Source organism: Narcine bancroftii, chromosome 14 (genome assembly GCF_036971445.1).
Source record: "Narcine bancroftii isolate sNarBan1 chromosome 14, sNarBan1.hap1, whole genome shotgun sequence".
In the NCBI taxonomy this organism is placed as follows: domain Eukaryota; kingdom Metazoa; phylum Chordata; class Chondrichthyes; order Torpediniformes; family Narcinidae; genus Narcine; species Narcine bancroftii.
Genome location: NC_091482.1, coordinates 4,983,580 through 5,005,275, shown reverse-complemented (window position 1 = coordinate 5,005,275; position 21,696 = coordinate 4,983,580). Strand labels below are relative to the sequence as shown.

The window sequence follows — 21,696 nt, the reverse complement described above, 5'->3', positions numbered from 1 at the left end:
AACACTCAGCAGGACGGACAGGAAGAAAGACTCGACATGTTAACCCAAAGACTTTTCATCGGAATTGGAATAGTTAATTGAACGTTGACCCAAGTTTCTCTGCTGCCTGTCCTGCTGAGTGTTTTAAGCACCTTCAGATTTCCAGCGCTTTCGATTTATTGATTTTTTTTTTTCATTTGATGTGGGTTCTCTTCAGGGAATGATCTGATGACACTGTTGTTTTGCAAACTGCTGAGCTGTGGATTTTTGCTTTAAATGTGAGATAATAAATAAAAGCAGGAGTAGACGTCTGGTCATCAAGCCAGCTCTGGCTTTCAATAAGATCACAGTTGATCAGGCCATGGTCTCAGCCCCACTTACCCCACTTCAATTCAGAATCGGAATCGGGTTTATTGTCATGAACGTGCATCACAAAATTTACTGTTTTGTGGCAGCAGTATTATGCGTTCCAGCTGTAAGTAGAATATTAAAAATAAATAATTTGTGCAAGAAGATAATATGCGAGGCAGTGTCAAAACATTCAATGTCTGCTCAAAAATCTGATGGCAGAGGAGAAGAAGCTGTTTTTGTTCCACAGATTCACTCTGGGGAGAAGCACTTTTTCTGCATTTTCATCGTAAATGAGGCTTCCCCTCAACCTCACCCGCATCTCCTCCCTTTCCCACTCATCTGCTCTGGCCCCCTCCACCCCAGACGCAACAATCATAGAATACCCCTCATCCTCACCTACCACCCTACCAGCCTCAGCATTCAACACATTATCCACCAGAATTTCCAGCACTTACTACAGGATCCCACCACCTTATCCTCCCCTCTTGGCCTTCCGCAGGGAGCCCTCCCTCCTTAATTCCCTTGTGCACTCATCTCTCCCCACCTATCCATCCAGACCCCCCCCACCATATCCAGACCAGCACCTTCTCCTGTGCCTGCAGTAGGTGCAGCACTTGTGCCCACATCTTCTCCCTCACCACGGTCCGGAGCCCCAAACAGGCCTTTCAAGTGATGCATCTCTTCACTTGTATAGTCACAGGACTGATTTACTGCATCCGGTGCTCCCTTTGTGGCCTTCTCTATATCGCTTTACTGAGCATCTCCTTTCCATCTGCAACCACAGTGACCTCCCAGTAGCCAACCATTGCAATTCTGAGTCACACTCCCAGAGCCACATGTCCCACCCTGACCACCCGCAGATTGGAGGAACCACATCTTTTCTTCCGTCTGGGCACTTCCAGCCGGACGGCATTCACATTGATTTCTCTGCCTTCTGCTAACTTGCTTGCCTTGTCTTTCCCCTCCCCCTTTCCTGTCATTCCAGTTCTTTCCCCCTTTCCCATTCAGCCATCCCTCCTCCCCCTCATTGCTGTTGACTCCTCCCTCCCCTCATCTACCTATCATCTCCTACCTTTCCCTACCCTTTTGTTCGGATGCCTGCCAGCATTCTCCCATACTTTGATGAAGGGCTCAAGCCTTTGCTACATGAAGGACCCTGTTTGACCTGCTGAACTTCCCGAGCATTTTGTGTTTTTACTTCATCCACGGTGTCTGCAGATTTTCATGATCAACTTCTTTTTCTTTATAAGGTACCCACTTCATTACACAACTCAACCTGATGAATCTCCTCTACACCACTCCAAAGCCATTCTATCAAGAGACCAGAACTGCACACAGTACTCCAGATGCAGTTTCACCAATACCATGTACGGTTGTAGGTCATCCTCTTTGGTCCTATTTAACTCCTTGACTTCTTGCTGTACTTGCAAACTAACTTTTTGCAATTCCCATATAAGCACTCCCTGCACTCTCTACACAACACCATGCCTCAATTTTTCACCATTTAAAAAAATAATCTGATTATTTGACGCAAAGTCAGTTTTTTTTTTCTTGTGCTAGGATGGCTGGCCTGGTTAGCGTAGTGGTTAGCAAAACACTATCACAGCACCAGCCTCCTGGGTTTGAATCCAACGCTGTCTGTAAGGAGTTTGTACATTTTTTCCATGTCTGTGTCAGTTTCCTCCCGATGCTCCAGTTTCCTCCCACTTCCAAAACGTATGGGGTTGTAGATTTAATTTGGGTATAATTGGGTGGCACAGTTTAAATGGCTGGAATCAGCTTCTACCATGTGGTACATAAAATTTAAAAAGGATGATTCTGGGAGTTAAAGGGTTAAATGAGGAGTGTTTGAGAGATCTTGGTCTGTACGTGTTGGAATTCAGGGGAACGAGGGGGGGGGGATCTCATTGAAACATTTAAAATGTTGAAAGGCATGGACAGAGTAGATGTAGAAAGGTGGTTTTCCCATGGTGGGAGAGTCTAGGACAAGAGGGTACAACTTCAGGATTGAAGGGCGTCCACTTCAAACAGAGTTGTGAAGGAATTTCTTCAGGCAGAGGGTGGTAAATCTGTGGAATTTGTTGCCACAGGCAGTTGTGGAGGCCAGGTCATTGGGTGTATTTAAGGCAGAGATTGATTGGTTCTTGATTCGCCAGGGCATCAAAGGTTATGGGAGAAGGCTGCGCAGAGGGGCTGAGTGGGGAAATGGATCAGCTCATGATCAATAGCAGGGAAGACTTGATGGGCTGAATGGTCTATTTCCATTCCTATGACTTGTGCTCATATCTTTTGTATTTATTGCCTCTTCTTAATCCTATATACGTATAAGAACATTAAAAAAAAAGAGCAGGAGTCGGCCATCTGGCCCATTGAGCCTGCTCCGCCATTCAATAACATCATGGCTAATCTGATCATTGACTCAATTCCACCCGCCTGCCTTTTCCCAATATCCCTTAATTCCTTTTTTATGTAAAAATCTATCTAATTGAACCTTAAATATGTTTAATGAAGTCGCCTCAACTGCTTCCCTGGGCAGAGAATTCCACAGATTCACTACTCTCTGGGAAAAACAGTTTTTCCTCATCTTTGTCTTAAATCTACTCCCCTGAATCTTGAGGCTGTGTCCCCTAGTTCTGGTCTCACCTACCAGTGAAAACAATTTTCCTGCCTCTATCTTGTCTATCCCTTTCATAATTTTATATGTTTCCATAAGATCTCCTGTCATTCTGAATTCGAGTGAATGTAATTCCAGGTGGTTTAGTCTCTCCTCGTAAGATCAACTTGGTGAACCTCCTCTGACTGCCTCCAAGCCCAGTATATTCTTCCTCAAGTATGGAGACCAGAAGTGCACACAGTACTCCAGGTGTGGCCTCTCCAGGACCATTCCTGCTCTTGAATTCAATTTCTCTAGCGATGAAGGCCAACATTCCATTTGCCTTCTTAATAACCTGTTTTACCTGCAACCCAAGTTTTTTGCGATTCATGCACACACACTCCAAGTCCTTTTGCCCAACAGCATGCTGCAGTTTTTCACCATTTAAATAATAATCTGCTCTTCTATTTTTCCTACCAAGTGGATGACTCCACATTTACTAACGTACTCCATCTGTTAGACCTTTGCCCACTCACCTAACTTATCTCTATCCTTCTGCAGCCTCTCTACATCCACTGTACATTTTGCTTTTCCACTCAATTTAGTATCATCGGCAAACTTGGCTACACGATACTCTGTCCCCTCTTCCAAATCATCAATGTAAATGGTGAACAGCTGCGGGTCCAGCACCGACCTCTGCATCACTCCACTTATCACTGTCTGAGAATCAGAAAAACATCCATTTACCCTGTCTCTCAGTTCTGTCAGTTAACTAATCCTCAAATCTATGCCAATATACTCCCCCCGACTCCATTCATCTGTATCTTATTGATAAGTCTCTTGTGTGGCTTCTTAGCAAACGCCTTCTGTAAATCCAAATATACATCAACCTGTTCCCTTCTATCTACTGCACCCATTATTATCCTCAAAGAACTCCAGCAAGTTTGTCAAACAAGAACTACCTTTCTGATGGAATCCCTTCTTTCTAAATGTCTCACTATTTCATCTTTAATGACAGCTTCAAGCATTTTTCCGACTACAGACGTTAAGCTAACTGACCGATAGTTACCCATCTTCTGACTACATCCCTTTTTAAAAAGTGGTGTGACATTTGCTGTCTTCCAATCTGCTGGGACCTGCCCAGAATCCAGAGGATTACCAAGACTATAACTCCCACCATTTCCTTCAGTACCCTGGGATGCATCCCATCAGGACCTGGGGATTTGTCTGCTTTCAGTCCTATTAGTTTGCTCATCACTATCTCTTCTGTAACACTTATAGACCATCACCTTTGTTCGCAACCCTATCACCACTCTGGCATGCAGGACGTGTCTTCCACCTTGACACAAAATATCAGTTCAATGCCTCGTCCATTTCCTCATTACTCAATGTCAATTTTCCTTTCTCATCTTCCAAGGGACCTATGTTGACCCTAGCCACCTTCTTCAATTTTATGTATGACATTTTTTGTGGTTTTTAAATTTTGTGCTAATTTACCTTCATAATCCTTCTTCCCTTTCCTTATTTCTCATTTAGTTCTCCTTTGTTGCCTTTTAAAGTTTTCCCAATCTTTCAGTTTCCCACTACTCTTGGCGACTTTGTACACATAAGCCTTTAATTTTATACTTTCCTTTATTTCCTTGGTTAACCAAGGCTGACTCTTCCCTCTCTTACTGCCCTTATTTTTAACGGGAATATATTTTTGTTGAGCACTGTGAAAAATCTCTTTGAAAGTCTTCCACTGTTCCTCAACTGTTCTGCCAACTAGCCTGTGTTCCCAGTCCACGCTGACCAATTCCTCCCTCATCTTGTTTAGTCTCCCCTGTTTAAGCATAATACACTAGTCTCTTTTTTTCAAGTATGTGTTCAGCTGCAGCAAGTAAGAATTTCTGTACATTGCCCAACATGTACGACAGTAAACTTGTTATCATTACCTACGTTTGCATCTGAGTGCTGAAGTGTGGTTATGTGTTTATATTTGCCATTGTTTTTGTGTTTGCATGTAGGCATCTTTGTCTGCATGCATGTTTCGGTTTGCCTATCCAACCACAAGCCATAGCCCATCCCCTTCCTTTTTTGCCTCTAGATTGCTTCTGTGATGGAGGTGACGACAAGCGTATTCCACTGCTGAAGGAGGTGTTCGATGCCTTTCCTGCAACACCCATCAATGTTGACATTAAAGTCAACAACGACCTCCTCATTCAGAAGGTATCAAACGTATAGATAGGAAGCCAGTTACTGTGGAGAGAGAAGCAGTTAATGTTGCTCAGAATTATTCCCTACGTAAATCATCTCATCCTGATGGACAGAACAGATGTAAAAAGGTTGTTGTTTCCCATACTAGGATAGTCTAAGACAAAAAGGCATAACCTCAGGAAGGAGGGCATCCTTCTTCTCCACAGATGCTGCCCAGGTGCTTAAAATTACCACGGCAGAAGACGGTCATTAGACTCTCAATGCCCTTTTTTGTTTCCACTCCTTGGTTGGTCTGGGTTTATCCACATACCATCTTCACCAATTTTGATGTGTCTTGTTTCTCTACCCCTCCCACCACCACCTACTCCATGCAGGTATCTGATTTGGTGAAAGAGTATAATCGTCAGGACCTCACTGTCTGGGGCAACGGCAGTGAAGCTATTGTGAAGAAATGTTACAAACTGGTGAGACTTTCCCAGCTTTTGCCATGTTCATTTGAAAAGTTCAGGATGGGACATAACATCACCGATTCTAGTATTTTGAAGCTACTGATGGCAAGATATCTTGGGTCTAATTCATTGTCTTTTCCCTCCTTGTGTGAATCTTGCTCCCTTCCAATCAGAAACCTTGCAGAATTTTACAAGGTAACATCAGTACGTTCACTACCTCATAACGCTCTAGAATAACAGATTAGACTATGAGTGAGAGTTCACTGTCATATACAGACATACAACGGACAATTGGGCTTCACTCCCATTACATTCTCCAATTATTACTTTTTCCACAAGAGAGATATCATGCAACATTATTTCTGGGAGGTTCTCTGTAAAATATTGATTTAATTTTTCTTCTATTTTATTATTCCTCATTATCATTTCTCTTGTCTCAATCTTTACCTCCAGATCTTCTCCTCTGTTGAAACATTTAGTCATGTTTAAGATTTCTCAGTAGATCACCCTCATTCCACTTTCCCCTTCCTTTATCAATATCTTGGTTTTGTTTTTGCTGAATCATTATCATCATTTAAGGCGATGATGGCAGCAAGCTCATCCTTAGTCTCACAGTTTAAACAGTCATCTCATTCTGTATGAGATGAGGCAGCTTCTGCTTCGTCGTCGGTGTCCCACAATGAATCCTCTTTCACACCGTCCATTGCAAAAGAGATACCGTACTTTTTAAATAATTTTATTACAGTCTGTATCCTCACTTTGAAAAGCACATCAAGTGATGCAGTCCGCATTGCCCCGCCTTTTATGAACTATTTTTCTACTCTCGACATCGAAGTATTCCATTCTTGGCACACAACATCTTTGAATGGCTTGTTCAAGCAGACATTTAGAGGTTGCAATATAGAAAGCTGCTATGTAAGTATTATTTAATGCTAATCTACTGTGAGTTTTCTCATTTAAGTGGCTACGAAACATCCCAGACCAACAAATTCCATTCTTTATGTAAACTGCTTGTTCCACATATTGTCTATCCATAGTTTTACACCATTTTCATCCATCCATGAAAATGTACAAAAAATACCTGCTGGGAATTTTATTTTAGGTTTAAGTCTGTGGTTGAAGATTACAACAATGCAAACTGGTGTTTCTGCCGGGTTACGTATAATAAACTGGTGAAAACATGATCAAGATCTTTTGGTTGTTTCTGTGCAATTTTTGTTTTTTGTCATTTTTCCTGTTCATGAAACTGATGCACCAGCCGACTGTAGCCTCACAATCTTTACTGTGTTCTGGGTGCAACTTTGCCCACTTCAGTGCAAATGCTCTTATTTTGTGTGACCATGTAGCAATCTTGCCTCTGTTCACATACCCATTCTGCAAAGTGATTTTCCAACTCTGGCCAATGAGTGATTCCTCTTCTCACCGAACATTGGTTCTTTGTTATTTTTCTTAAAGTCTCTTCTTTCTTTCTCCAATCTCTTACCAACTTCTCATACTATCTCAAATTTTCTTGCAGCAGCTAGATTTCTTGGCCATTTCTATTGCTTTTAACTTAAAACTCGCTTCATACTTTCATCATTTTGCCGGAGGCTCCATGATAATCACCACCCTCAGGCAATGCCCACCACCTCAGTCATCGCGATTTTTGGGTGGGGTCAATTTGTATGCCCGATATATGATAAAACCATGAAAATGCGGCTGAAAATTTGGACCTGACATCTGAAAGTTAACTTGTACGCCAAAATATAGAGTCATTTCTTAATCTACTCCAGACTGCACACCGAAAACCTTCGTAGTTTGCTTTAGTCAGGTTTAAGACCCTGTTTTCTGATTGGACAATTTGCTTCCAAGTTTTATATTTTTTTTAAATTCCTTGTGGTTATGTGCCGTCTACTGACGGCAGCCCACGTCATAAAAGAACACCCCATCACCCTGGTCTCTTCTCACTGCTACCTTCAGGGTGAATCCTGAAGTCCAGCACCTCAAGGTTCAAGAAGAGGTTTTTTTCCCCCCAACAGCTATCAGACTTTAAAATCTCCCCACATTGCCCCAACTAGGACCACCAAAGACCTGTTTGCACGACTGACGTGACATTTTTGCGCGACTGGCCAAGTGTGAATATTTTTTTTCACTTGTATCTATTATCTTTTTTCTCTTGGTGGTGTCACATGTGTTAACTGTCCTTAAATTGTTAGTAGTTTTATGTAATGGAAGCTGTAGCAAGCAACATGGTTAGCACAATGCTATTACAGCAGAAGCCACTGGGGTTCAAATCTGGAGCTGTCTGTAAAGAGTTTGTATGTTCTCTCTGTGTCTCCATGGGTTTCCTCTGTGTACGAGGGTTGTAGGTTAATTGGGTGAGATTGGACGGTATAGACTCAAGGGCCAGAGGGCCCGTTACTGTGCTGTATGTCGAATTTAAATTTAAAGTAAGACTTTAGACACTTTCAAGCAGGGAAAACACCAGTCTGTCAATGCGGAGGCTCTTCGCCCTGACAGCCAAAGGTGTACCTTCCTGAATATGCAGTGGCCGGCTCCAAGGTGCCAATTCCAACCCTTCTCGAGGAAGCCGTCTGACCTGAATGTACAGCCGCTGCAAGCAGGGGCAGCAGGTGGGAGTCGTTGGGTCATTGGGAGCCAGCAGGGCAGTGGGAACCCTCGGGGCAGTGGGAACCCTCGGGGCAGTGGGAACCCTCGGGGCAGTGGGAACCCTCGGGGCAGTGGGAACCCTCGGGGCAGTGGGAACCCTCGGGGCAGTGGGAACCCTCGGGGCAGTGGGAACCCTCGGGGCAGTGGGAACCCTCGGGGCAGTGGGAACCCTCGGGGCAGTGGGAACCCTCGGGGCAGTGGGAACCCTCGGGGCAGTGGGAACCCTCGGGGCAGTGGGAACCCTCGGGGCAGTGGGAACCCTCGGGGCAGTGGGAACCCTCGGGGCAGTGGGAACCCTCGGGGCAGTGGGAACCCTCGGGGCAGTGGGAACCCTCGGGGCAGTGGGAACCCTCGGGGCAGTGGGAACCCTCGGGGCAGTGGGAACCCTCGGGGCAGTGGGAACCCTCGGGGCAGTGGGAACCCTCGGGGCAGTGGGAACCCTCGGGGCAGTGGGAACCCTCGGGGCAGTGGGAACCCTCGGGGCAGTGGGAACCCTCGGGGCAGTGGGAACCCTCGGGGCAGTGGGAACCCTCGGGGCAGTGGGAACCCTCGGGGCAGTGGGAACCGTCAGTGGGGGCCGGGGGCCAGCGGGAGCCGTCAGGGGTGGCCAGTGTGGGCTGAGACAGCCACACCGGGCTGCTCTCTGTGGCTCAAAACGCGACAGAGCAATGGCCATCTTCCCTACCCATAATCCCCCATGCAGCTGGAATTGTTCTGGGAACCACAGAGCAGTTCCAGCTGCGTAGGTGATTATGGGTAGGGTTGAGCGGTTCAAACTGCATGGGGAATTATGGGTAGGGAAGAGTGGTTCCAGCTGCATTGGGGATTATGGGTAGAGAAGACAGCCATTGCCTTTCCGCGTATTTATCACGGGTGGCGCTACAGCACCAGTTGCCCTGTTTTCATCGGCTCCAGAAGGCGCTAAGAGGCACTTCTTGATATGAATGGGACGCTGGAGAAGCCTTTTAGAGCTGCTGTCTGAAAGGTAAGTTTTATGTTTTCAATCTGCTCTTGTCACGGAGGCCTGACATGAAATGGCCTTTTCATTGCATCTTTTACTTATGTCTGTGACAATACAGTCATTCATTAATTCTATTATCTAAAGATCCATTAACTTTCACAGTTAACTCTTTCTCATTGCACTATCACAATTTCTTCCTGGGTTCCACGGTGTGAATCACTAAACATCTCATTTTCATTCCATAACTTCATCCTCCACATTATTACTCCTAATTTAGCATTGCCAAGAATCTGTTAAGGTGAAGCAAAGCTGCAATGAGAAACATTAAACCAAAGCTCCATTGATAGAACATAGTGCCATGCAGCACAAGACAGACCCTTCATCTCACCATTTTTTACACACAAGTGCTGGAGAAACTCTCATAAAGAAATACAGCTTTCTTTATTAGGAAAGATATGCAAACAACATTTCGGGCCTGAGCCCTTTGTCAAGGTGTGAATAAAAAGCAGACAGGTGGCTGTCCATGTTGTTTTACACAGGTGCCTGCCTGCATTTTGCTCATTCCTTGAGGAAGGGCTCAGGCCCGAAACATTGGTTACTGTAACAGAAATTAACGAAAGATGGAGACTTCGAAGTTCACTTCAAGGGTTTATCAACAAGATATCATGGAGGACCTGAACAGGCACTCTAAATTCCAGCAGTTCCAAGTTCATTTTTATTCAGTAAACAAACAAGTTGGTCTGATAGTTTACGCATCCTTGTTAAGTGTCTGATTAATTTTTCAATGGGTTAACTCAATCATTCTTTTACCAAACTGAACAGGTTAGACTAATCAGTCTTATCAGGAACTAGGATCAGTCAGTTGTAACAGCCATTTGGTATTACTAAAGATTAGGCCATTTCATGTCAGGCCTCCACCTGGAGGCTGGCAACAAGAGCAGATGGAAAACTAAGAACTTATTCAGACAGCAGCCCGACAAGGCTGCTCCAGCATCCCATTCATATCAAGAGATGCCTTGTAGTGCCTTCTGGAGCCAATGGAAGCTGGGCAACTGCTGCCGTAGTGCCACCTGTCATATTGCGGCAGAGCAATGGCCGTCTTCCCAGAACAGTTCCAGCTGCCCAGCTGCAAGGGGGATTATGGGTAGGGAAGAGGGCCATTGCTCTGTTGTATTTTGAACTGCAGAGAGTAGCCGTGAAGCGGCCTGGTGTGGCTGTTCCAGCCCGCACGAGCCGCCACCTGATGGCTCCGGTGAGTCCCGCCAACTCCCACTGCCCCTAACGGCCCCCATGGATGGCTCCTGCTGTCCCAATGGCTCCTGCCCGCCGCCCCTGCCTTGAGGGGGTCATGGAGGGAGAGGGGGAAGATGGGTCGCAGGCTGGAGGCATCATCAGCCCGCCCCTAACCAGCCACTTGTAGTGATTTTACATTCAGGTCAGGTGGTGGAGCGCTACACTCCACCAATTATCCTTCCCCGAGAAGGGTTGGAATCGGCACCTCAGAGCCGGCCACAGCGGATTCAGGAAGATACGTCTTTAGCCATAAGGGCGAGGAACCTCCACCTTTACAGACGGGTGTTTACCCTGCCTAAAAGTGCCTATTGCCTCCCCAAAGACTTCATGTATTGTTTATTGGACATTATCAGTAGTTTTAAGTTTAGCTTGCTTGTAAAAGTTAGGTATCCCATCCTGCACTGTGTAGTGTTAACCCTTTCCACCACAGTTATGTATACTTGCCATAAAGAATGCTGTGTGAATTGCTGAGTTTCTCCAGCATTTTTGTGTATTAAACTACCATCACAGCGTCTGTAGACTTCCTTGTTTAACTTCGTATCACTAGTGTGTCAACTGGCTGCACTTGATGCATGACCTTCTATCCACTTCCTGTCTTTCTAATAAACGGCAGTCAGCTTCCACCACCTCCCTGGGCTGCACATTCTGGGTGTCTACTGTTTAAAAATAAAATTGCCTCACTCATCTCCTTTAAGCATTCCCCAATTCACTTAAATGCACGTCCTATAGGTTTTGACATTTCCCCTGCGAAGAAGACCATCTGCCCAAATTGTGTCTCATAATTCTGTATTTTGAATAGGTGTTGAAGGTGCTTTATGGAGAGGGAGGGAATTCTGCCTGTGTCTTGGACAACATGTCCTCATCTAACAGAATAATAGTTGATTGGTTCTATTTTTAAATGTAGACATATGGCACAGAACCAACCCCTTCCAGCCCACGAGCCTGTACCACCCAAATACCCCAATTAACCTACAACCCACATATATTTTGAAGGGTGGGACGAAACCAGAGCCCCCAGAGGAAACCTACACAGACACAGCGACAACATACCAACCCCTTATAGGGACCACTGGATTCGAACCCAGGTCGCTGGTGCTATAAAAGCATTGCATTATGTGTGGAAATGTCCGTGCTGGGTTGGGGAAGAGGTGCTTGTAAGCAGCAGTGAGTTCTGAGTGTACTTGGCCTCTCTGTTAACTTCCTTGCTCTTGTTGACAGAATCCAAATGTTCCGATCCTGTTCAGCATGCAGCGAGTGCTCCTGTTGCTGGGGCTCTTCTACACAGGCCTACTGCCATTCATTCCCTTGCGAGAGCAGTTCCTGGAGATCCCCATGCCTTCCATCATTCTGAAGTGAGTGAAAGGTCTCGACTCTTGGGAAAGGAGCTACAAGTCGACCCCGAACATTGGAAACCTCTCAAAAGTAACAGGAGCAGGAATTGGTCATCTGGCTGATCTGCCGTGGAGTCGTTACCTCTTTCCCTTAACCCTTGATTTCCCAACTATTCAGAGATCTATCTATGTATTAATTATGTTCAATAAGGTAGCCTTCACCTGCTTCCTTAAAGCAGAGAACTGCACTCTCTGGTAGAAGCAGTTCTTCCTCACCTCTGTCTTAAATCTTCTCCCCTAAGAGACTGAAAGGGAAGTGTGTTTGGATATGGGGGGGGGGGGGGGGGGTGGTAGTGGGTGTTGGGAGACATGTCCATCTTGTACCACTGAGGAGAGAGATGGGCTTGTCTCATGCCATGACTGCATTAAAAGAATTTGCACTCAGGCACAGTCCACTGGGTAAAAGAATCATAACTGATCCTGAGGGACTGGCTAAGGCGAGGAGGAGAGACTAATTCTTAGGACAAGGGAGTACGAGGGAGTTCTGTGCCTCCTGGGTCACCACCATATTGGTGTTCCCTCGCCGTTGTTGGCTTGAAATCCTGTAACTCCCTCCCCAGCCTCTCCGTGGGATTTCCCCAGAGAGGGATGATGATAATCCAGGAGGTTGCTCTCCACCATCACCCCGTCCTCAGGACATTAGGGATGGACATATGGCCCCGGCAACCTCAAACTTTCCACTGATTTCACTCATCTCATCTGCTGATGGTTGGACTCCACCCTCATCCCATTTCCTCACCTCCACCACACCCAGGTAAAACCCATCCTGCAGGCCCTGGGGACAAACCCTTCACCTCCTTGGAGGTTAGGAGGCTGGGGTGCAAGGTGGGGGTGGGTTAAACCTTATCGAGGTTTATAAAGTCATGAAAGGCAAATGGTCAATCTTTTTCCCAGGGTAGCGCAGTCTAAATCTAGAGGGCATCTAAAATTAGAGGAGCAGAGGTTAAGGTGAGAGGGGAGAGACTAAAAGGGGACATGAGAGGCACCTCCACACAGGTGGTGGGTCCGTGGAATGAGATGGAAAGGAAGTGATGGGATGGGTGGAGTTATAAGGTTTAAAAATCATAAGTGCAGGTACATGAATAGGAAAGGTTTGGATGGATGCAGGCAAAACGCAGGCAAGTGGGACCATTTGGTTGGCATGGATATGTTGGGCTGAATGGTCTGTTTCCGTGCCGTGTAACTCGGGTGACTTCATGGTTTTTTGGGGTGAGGCCTTCACATTGGTGAGTGGCCACCTGTGTGAAATGTTGCTTCAAAGAGCCTAATGAGTTCAAAGCGCGTGAATAATTTCACCCTTGCCACCCTGGGATTGCCCTGGTGGGGCTAATGCCCGTTCCCCACACCATGGGGGATCAGTTCCCCTCGACCAACCATGAAGTCCCTCACCGGACCTAACCACACCTGCCCCTTGCCAAAAGAGGCAAAACTGACCAGGGTCCCTCCACTGGCTGTGTCACCATGTCGGAGACATGCTCTTCCTGGGGAGCAGGGAGTCACGGCACCAACGTACTGCACATTCCTCATTGCCGGTGTTTCTCATGCATTTCCAGGTTGAAGGAACAGTGCAAGATCTCCTGGACCCAACGGTGGTTGATCTGGCTTGCTGACGTGTGAGTGCCTGTGGCCAACCAGAATCCCCAACTCCCAAGGTTTTTCCCCAGCCCAGCCCATAATCCTCCAGTAACTCCCATCTCCCCACCCCAATCCAATGGTAGCATCCTTCACCACCTCCCCACTGCTCCATCAATTGTCTGCTATCTCCCTCTCCCTGCAAATATCTCTGTTTAGCCCTACCCCAATTGTCTGATATCTCCCTCCCTTCTCCACCCCCACTAAAATCTTAAGATATCCTTCAATCCTCTGGTATCTCCCCCCACCCACAAAAATCCTATGGCATCTCCCTTCTATTCACATTTCTCGCCCCCATGCCCAGTCTTTTCCTCCCTGCCCCACCCCACCCCACTGAACCAACCCCCCACCCTCCAAACCCAGCCCCGTTTGAACAGTTTGAGGGAATCTGACCCCAAAGGGAGACCTGGACTTTCACAAATATTCTTCATCCTTCCCTGCCAGGTTACTGATGAGAAAATGCCTGTTCGAGCATCTGAAAGCGAGAGGAGTTCAGGTGAGATCGGCACTTTCATTCTGACGCCCATGATTGCATTGGCTCCCCAGAGGATCTTTTTAATTTTGTTCTTGATATCACTCATATCTACTGGAGGATTTCTGCAAACAAACTTTTTTTTGTAATTTTTTTATTTATCGCACTATGAACCATATCAACCAATATATTTACAGATTTATCTCTTTTTTCCCACCATCCCTCCCTTCCCCTTCCCACCCCCCTCCAAAGACAGTAAATATTGAACATATAAAATACAATAAAACAATATCTTTATACAAAAAGAATACAAGCAAAAAAGACGTATCATCTACTTATTCACATTAAATCTAATCGTGTTTATCTTCTTAGGTGGTGGTGGTCCGAGGCCTGCTCTTTCTGTTATGTTCCATATATGGTTCCCAGGTTTTTTCAAACATTGTAACTTTGTCTTTTAAATTATATGTGATTTTTTTTTCTCTCTCCAATGGGATACACTTAAACTTGGTTATATATTCTGTTAATGTTTATAGCCATATAGTCCAACGTGGCCATCTTATATCTTTATTTTCACTTCTTTTCTGCCTCTTCACTACCTCCATCCCCTTTTTTCCATTACTGTTTTTTAAGTTTTCCTTTTTAATCTCAATATATGTCAACGCACTTAAGACATGAAATACCCCAACAATCCCCACAAGCAATAACCCTTTAACCCCAAATGAACCTCCCCTCCTTGGATTGTCTCCTGTCTGTTGACGGCAACCACAACTCCCCTTTCCATTCAGTTTGCAAACTTACTCACAAGAGTCAACCGATTTCACAGTGACCGTTATTCTCCTCCCCCCCCCTCCCGAGAACACTATTTTCCTATACTTATAACAAAGCTCTCTTTTTCCCCTTCTTCCCCTTCTCTTATCCATCTTTAAATCTTTATTATATATAAAATTATCTTTACTTTATATTTTTACTTATTTTTGTATATTTTCTTGCCGGTCATCCTTGTCACTCCTCCACCTTCTCTCTTCTCCTGTCCTGCAAATGTTCAGCAAATTCTTGGGCTTTCTTTGGGTCCAAGAACAGTCTATTCCGTTCCCCCCAGGAATGAATACTTTGGTACTGCTGGATGTCTTAATATAAAGTTATACCCTTTCTTCCATAAGATTGTTTTTGCATGTTGAATTCCTTCCTCTTTAAAGTTTCGAAGCTTATGTCCGGGTAAAAAAATATATTTTGTCCCTTCTATTCCAACGACTTATTGTCTTCTCTAACCTTCTTTCTTGCCTGCTCCAGTATGTTTTCTCTTGTCGTATATCTTAGACATTTTGCCAATATGGATCTCGGTTTTTGGTGTGGTGGTGATTTCGGTACTAGCGCTCTATGTGCCCTTTCGATTTCTATTTCTTCATGTGAATCTGTCGTTCTCAGCACCTTCGGGATCCATCCTTTTATAAATTCCTTCATATCTGACCCTTCTTTGCCTTTTTTCAGGCCAACTATTTTTATGTTGTTTCGCCTACTGTAGTATTTTTTGTGACAATAAATCTTGTCTCTAGTTTTTTTTGGCTCTCTTCCAACTTCCCTCTTAAATCATTTATCTCCATTTCTACAGCAGCTTCTCATTCCTCCACATTTTCTACTCTTTTCCCTATTTCAGTCATGACCAACTCTAAGCTTTGCATTCTGTCTTCAGCTCTTTTCATTTTTCTTTTGATTGAACTAAATTCTAATGATGGCCATTCTTTTAATGACCTCATTTGTTCTTCAAAAAAGGCTTTATCTAAACTTTGTCCTTCTATTTTACCTTCTTCTTTCCTTTAAAATTCTTGGTCTTCCTCTTCTTTTGTGTCTGTATCTATGTCTGTGTCGTCTTCTCTAAATTTTGTCCTTTCATTTTACTTTCTTCTTTCCTTTGAAATTCTTGGTCTTCCTCTTCTTCTGTGTCTGTATCTATGTCTGTGTTGCGTTTTTCTCTTCTTTAAATCTTTGTATCTTCATCCTTCTCTGGTGAGCTGCTTCTGTATCCTTGCTGGGCCTCCAGCTGCTGTGTCCTGTTGTTAGGCCTCCTGCTGCAGGTCGACCAGTTGTTGGGCCTCCCGCTGCAGGTTGACCCGCTGCTGGGTCTCCTGCCGCAGGTCATCCCCCTGCCGGTTGCCCCGTTGCCTCTCACCCTCTTCCAGCCCTTCATTCTCTTTCTCACCACTCTTCTTCTTTCTTGTTTACTTCCCCCAGCTGAATGCCCCGATACTGGGCGTCTCTCAGCTAGCCGTTCCTCAGCTGAGCCCCCCTCCCGCCGGCGTTGACCTTTTCTTTTACTTGTGCACTGTGCATGCGCAACTCTTCGTGCATGTGCAGTTGCGCACCTCTTCTTGGCTCTGAGAGCCATTTTTTAAGTCTGCCGGTAGGGAGGACACTGCTCCTCTGGGGACTCAACAACATCAGAGATCGGCCGCTCCTCTCCACGGTGACTCTCTGCTCCAACGTGCAGGTAAGGCCCTCTTTCTTCTCCAGTGATTTTCCTTCTTCCCTTTTCTCTGTTATTCTTCCCTTTTCTCTTTTGGGTGCCATCTTCTGTCTCTTCTCTGTAACTTTATCTTTCTCCTCCTGTATTTTAAGTTTATTGAGCTCTGTTTTTTCACATTTTTTTCTTTTCTCTGGAGAGGGCTGTTTCCACCCAACCAGCCACTACTCCATCACATGACTCCCCTCTGCAAACAAACTTGAGGGCTATTTGGAAACCCAGCTTGATAGTCCTATTAAACCAAGAGCTCCTTCCCCTACTCTCTGCAGTCCTATTTTGTGGACAAGCAAGGGAGAACTCCAGCTCCGCCTTACCTATAGTCTGATCCAGCATCACAAACTGGCCCAATTTGTGTTGCTGTTATTGTGGGGGGAGGGGGGAGGGTGAGAGGAAGGGTGCATGTACTCATTGGCTCTCTCCTTTCATCCACGCCCCCAGGTTTACATCTGGGTTTTGAACGACGAAGAAGATTTCAAGAGGGCCTTTGAGCTGGGAGCTACTGGGGTCATGACTGATTACCCGACACGACTGAAGACATTTCTGGAGAGTTATACCTTCAAAGAACAGTAGGAGTTGAGAAAAGGTGAAAGGCAACCATGGAGGGGAGGAGGCGAGGAACTCGTCAGTTGAGTTTGTTGCCTGAGCTGCCTCCCAGCAGATGGAAACCTTTGCTTCAGCATCAAAATGGCTTGTTCTCTTCTGACTAACGTTGTTCGAGTGGACACTTGTCAGTTGTAAATTGGTTTGAAACAGTGCTAGACCAGTATTTAAATCATTTCAAGCCAGTTTGCTGGAAATAACTCTCTGGTGTTAACATCTATGTCAATTTATAGTTAAACAAAACCTTTCTCTTAAACACTCATGAAAGCAGCTGAGGCCTCCAGCATGCAGACCATTTGGCCCATTGACCCTATGCTGGCACTCCTGTGGGGCCTCTGCAGAATGGCTGGCATTCAAGGTAACAGCCGGTGGTTCTGTGCCCGAACTTCCTAGAACACTCCAGTCCCTGCATTCAAGCCTCACAAATGGTTTGCAGCCAACCTTTAACCAGAGAGGACTGTGGGAGGGAAGGAGACTTGGCTGGATGGGGTCTTGCCCCCAGCCAATGCTGTTGAACTGGGCCACAAGCAGAGGGAGGGTAACTGGACAGTAAATCAACCATCTGCTCTTCACCCAAGTGTGAATGAAATTTCTTGGCACAGTTGGAGTTTTGTCCCCTTTTTATAATCTTTTAACATTTACTGGGCTTCAGATAGGTCGTTTTTCATTTCAAGTCCACCTGCTGCTTCAGATGGATTCACAGAGTAACAGGGTTTTGTTCCTCGATAATAAATGTATTTTGTCTCATCGTAGCAGGGAGGATCGATGAATCCTCATTGATCACACCAGCAGGTACAGCTGAGGGCTGGGCCATTGGCAGTTAATCAACTTCATATTAATGCACTGTGTTGTAGATACTGGTAAATACTGTCCTACTAAATTGTGTGATTTGTGAGTGTATAAATATTTTTTTTAATTAATACAAACCTCTTCATAACGATACAATTGGCTGTTTCGTGTGATGATTTCTTGCTGAACCTATGATCTGCTTCTTTTCCACAGCCCTTCCTCCCAAAAGTATCAGCCCCTTTTCAAAGACTAGGATGGGGAAGGGATTTATCAAGTTTGATATTGGCATCACCCCTTCCTATCCAAGTGTGGAGAAAGGGTTCCAGCCCAAAACCATTTCTCTCCATGGATACTGTCTGACCTGCTGAGTCCCTCATTCTTTCCAGCATTCTGTGAACCTGCTTTCGGCTCCCGCACATGCAGACTCCAGGCACTTGAGGGCTGGTATGTGGCAAGGTGGAGGTTCAGAGCAGAGGGGGAGATGAGCGGGGAAAGGTGGGGTGCAGACCTGCTGATGGAGGTCCAGAAGGTTATTATCCTGGCCTCCCTGTCCCTTCACACTCTTGAGATCATCCAGCAGCAACTTTGGGCCAGAAGATGCGAGTCCAAGTTTATTATCATCTGACTCGACACGTACAACTGGACCAAACTGTGTTTCCCCGGACCATGGTGCACACACAACACAACACGTAATCGTCACATAAATACATCAATATTTAATATAAATATTTTGGGATTATTTACTCGATTACAGGATACTAGTCATCAATCCAGGGCATCAAAGGTTTTCGGGAGAAGGCTGGACAGGGGGGGCTGAGTGGGAAAATGGGTCAGTTCATGGTTAAATGGGGGAAGACTCAATGGGCTGAATGGCCTATTTCTGCTCCTATAATGGTCTTGATCTTAAAGCTTCTTCCCTGAACAATTGGTATTACGTAGAAATTCTCCAGTATTGAATCATCTGCTCAACATTTGGAAGAAGATTCATGTAGAAAGGAATAAAACAAATCAACTACCAAAACTAATACTGACGCAAAATCAGCTAATCCCTTTTACAATAGATAACCTTTCCTTTAGAGAATGGGAGAAAAAAGGGATCAAAAGAATAGAGAATTGTGTTTTGGGAAATAAACTATTATCAGAACAATTGAAGGATAAATATAATATAACTGACAATACAGTGTTGGCATACTACCAACTGAAATCCTACTTGAAGGACAAATTGGGAAACAGTCTGAGGTTACCAGAAGGAAGTAACTTTGAATATGTGATTACAGACACAATGATAATCAAAAAATTTATAGCAAACATGTTTATTAAACTACAAGAAAAGGAGAATGAGGAAACAAATGGTAAAACCAAACAAAAATGGGAACAAGATCTAAGCATAAAGATAAAGAAGGAAACATGGGAGAAGTTATGCTCTGGAACCATGAGAAATACAATAAATACGAGGTTACGTATGATACAATATAACTGGATACACAGGTTATACATTAAACCTCAAAAGTTAAATAAATGGGACCCAACAGTATCAGACAGATGTTTTCGCTGTAAAAAGGAAACGGGAACAACAGTTCATGCAATCTGGACAATTGAGAAAGTGGAAAAATTTTGGGAAGATCTAAACCAGATATTAAATAAAATCACAAAAGGCAATATTCCAAAAAACCCAGAGATCTTCCTCCTAAGTAACATAAAAAACAAAGAATTTGGACTTGATTTGGATGGTGCACAAAAAAGATTTGTTAGGATAGCCCTAGCTGTAGCAAAAAAACGTATTATGTCAGCCTGGAAATTAGAAGATAATTTGAGAATACAACAATGGTATATAGAAATGAATAAATGTATTCCATTAGAAAAAATAACATATTTAAGAAATAACATTACAATATTTGAACAAATAAGGGAGCCATACATGATAGACAATAGAGAAAACCTACCGGGGACATCTACCACTTAAAATGACAGAAGGAGAAGAGAATGAAAAGAATTGACTCAGTGGAATTTCTTGTTTATTTTTATTGAATGACAACATTGTTTAACGGGTTTAATGTATCTTAGATTCTGAACTTTAAATGAATGGGAGGGGAGGTGAGGGAGGGAGGGAGGGGAGGAGAGAAGCGGGGGAGAAAATGACACTATATATTTGAAAAGGAAAATGTATGTATCTTGATCAATATGGTTTATAGTGTGAAAAATAAAAAAAAATTAAAAAAAGCTTCTTCCCAGCCTGGCAGGCTTGATTTTGATGCTCTTGCACCTCCCCCCTTTCTAAATGATAGTGGGTCAGAGATACTGTGTGCTGGATGGAAGGGTCCTCAATAATTTGATGAGTAAAAAGCTGGCAGGTGCCTGGATTTTAAAAGCTGGAGAGGAGGCAACGCCTCACGGAGGCTAACAGTGGCTGCACACACCAGCTGCAATGTATGCAGAGGGGAGGGTTGGAGGGGCAGCCTCCAGGCTTGGCAGTTATATTCGAGTCCCCAAATACTTCCCAAACTAGAAATGACACCAACATTATTAAAGGCCATGTGAGTGGTTATACCCCTCTTCAAAAGGAAATGGAGCACCAAAGAAATGGTGGTCTTGGAACATTGTAGCTGTTACCTCCCTACTCTGGGACCCGGTTCGATCCTGACCTCCATGTGAAGTTTGCACGTTTTCTCTGACCGTATGGGTTTCCTTCCTCCTGGTTCTCCATTTTCCTCTCACATCCTGTCACCAGGCAAGTCGATAAGTTAGTTGACCAATGTGATGTCCTCAAGTTAAGGGGGGCATTGGTGGGGTGAAACGAGAAAGTCTGCAGATACTGGGGTCAAGTGAACTACACCAATGTGCTGGAGAAACTCAGCAGGTCTCACAGCATTCACAAGAAGTAAAGCGTAACTTGGGCCCTACCTGATGAAGTGACCAGGCCCGAAATGCTGGTCACCATTTACTTCTTATGGGCCCCAACAAAGAGAAGCAAAAGAGAGACCATTCAGAGACGCTGAGTGTCTGTGGATTCACCTCCAGAACCCCCACAGACTCCTCTTCAAACCATTGGCCACCTGATGCAAGCCTCTGACACAATCACCCCTTCCTACCCTCAGCCTCAGCCCCCTGTCAAATCCCAACTCCGATATCCCATGAGCCAGTCTCCAGCAGCCTGTGTAAAGGTTGAAGGTACATTATTGCCACATAATACTACATTTAGAATGTATCATACATGAAATCCTTTAACTTTTGTAAGGCAGAGTCGCCACTTTGTTCAGCGCCCCTCACAGAAACCCACAGCACCTGGTGTTGGTCTCCGCTCCAAGTACTGACCAGGCCTGAGCCTGCTTAGCTTCCGAGATCAGACAATCCCAGGCGTATTCTGGCTGGTTACGCTTCCTGTGAGTGGAACGAGGGCAGTAGAATAGGATAAGAGCGAGTCTAGGTGGAGTGGGAATTCCGGAGAATGGAGACGGTCAGAATGGACGAGGACTCCTGGTGGCTTGGAAATTGTTAAGTGGAGATGGACCTAGGGTTGAGTTCTCGTGAGCAGTCCCAGACCTGGAATGTTAGCTAGTTCTCCTTCCACAGATGCCTGACCTCAAGAGTTCTTGCAGCATTGAATTTCATCTCATGCAGTCTGGTCTGCCCTGTGCTTGACAACGTAGCTCAATGTCGCCATCCCGTGGTTAACACAAGACGTGCAACACGATTCGAAAGACAGACTGAGATCATGGGCAAGTTCCAGCAGTTTCTATTTTTAGTTTAGTTTTCCAGCATCTGAATTCTTTTTAATGTTTATACTGGGTCTCCATCCTTCACTCCAGAAGGTCTGAAGTAGTTC

The 21,696-nt window shown here is 44.9% G+C and overlaps 1 protein-coding gene across 3 annotated transcripts in view; it reads left to right on the top strand.

Moving 5' to 3' along the window:
* Nucleotides 1-18,029, top strand: part of gdpd1 (glycerophosphodiester phosphodiesterase domain containing 1) — a 42,733-nt gene extending 24,704 nt beyond the window's left edge. For 2 of the 3 annotated variants that reach the window (XM_069910466.1, XM_069910467.1), the window contains 7 exons: nt 1,581-1,697; nt 5,010-5,131; nt 5,494-5,583; nt 11,690-11,823; nt 13,416-13,475; nt 13,939-13,990; nt 16,923-18,029. In XM_069910466.1, the coding sequence (XP_069766567.1) occupies nt 1,581-1,697; nt 5,010-5,131; nt 5,494-5,583; nt 11,690-11,823; nt 13,416-13,475; nt 13,939-13,990; nt 16,923-17,054 (707 nt within the window). In that variant the 3' untranslated portion in view covers nt 17,055-18,029. The remainder of the gene's footprint in view (nt 1-1,580; nt 1,698-5,009; nt 5,132-5,493; nt 5,584-11,689; nt 11,824-13,415; nt 13,476-13,938; nt 13,991-16,922) is intronic. The other variant, XM_069910468.1, reaches the window with a different exon arrangement.
* The last annotated feature ends 3,667 nt before the right edge of the window (nt 18,030-21,696 follow it).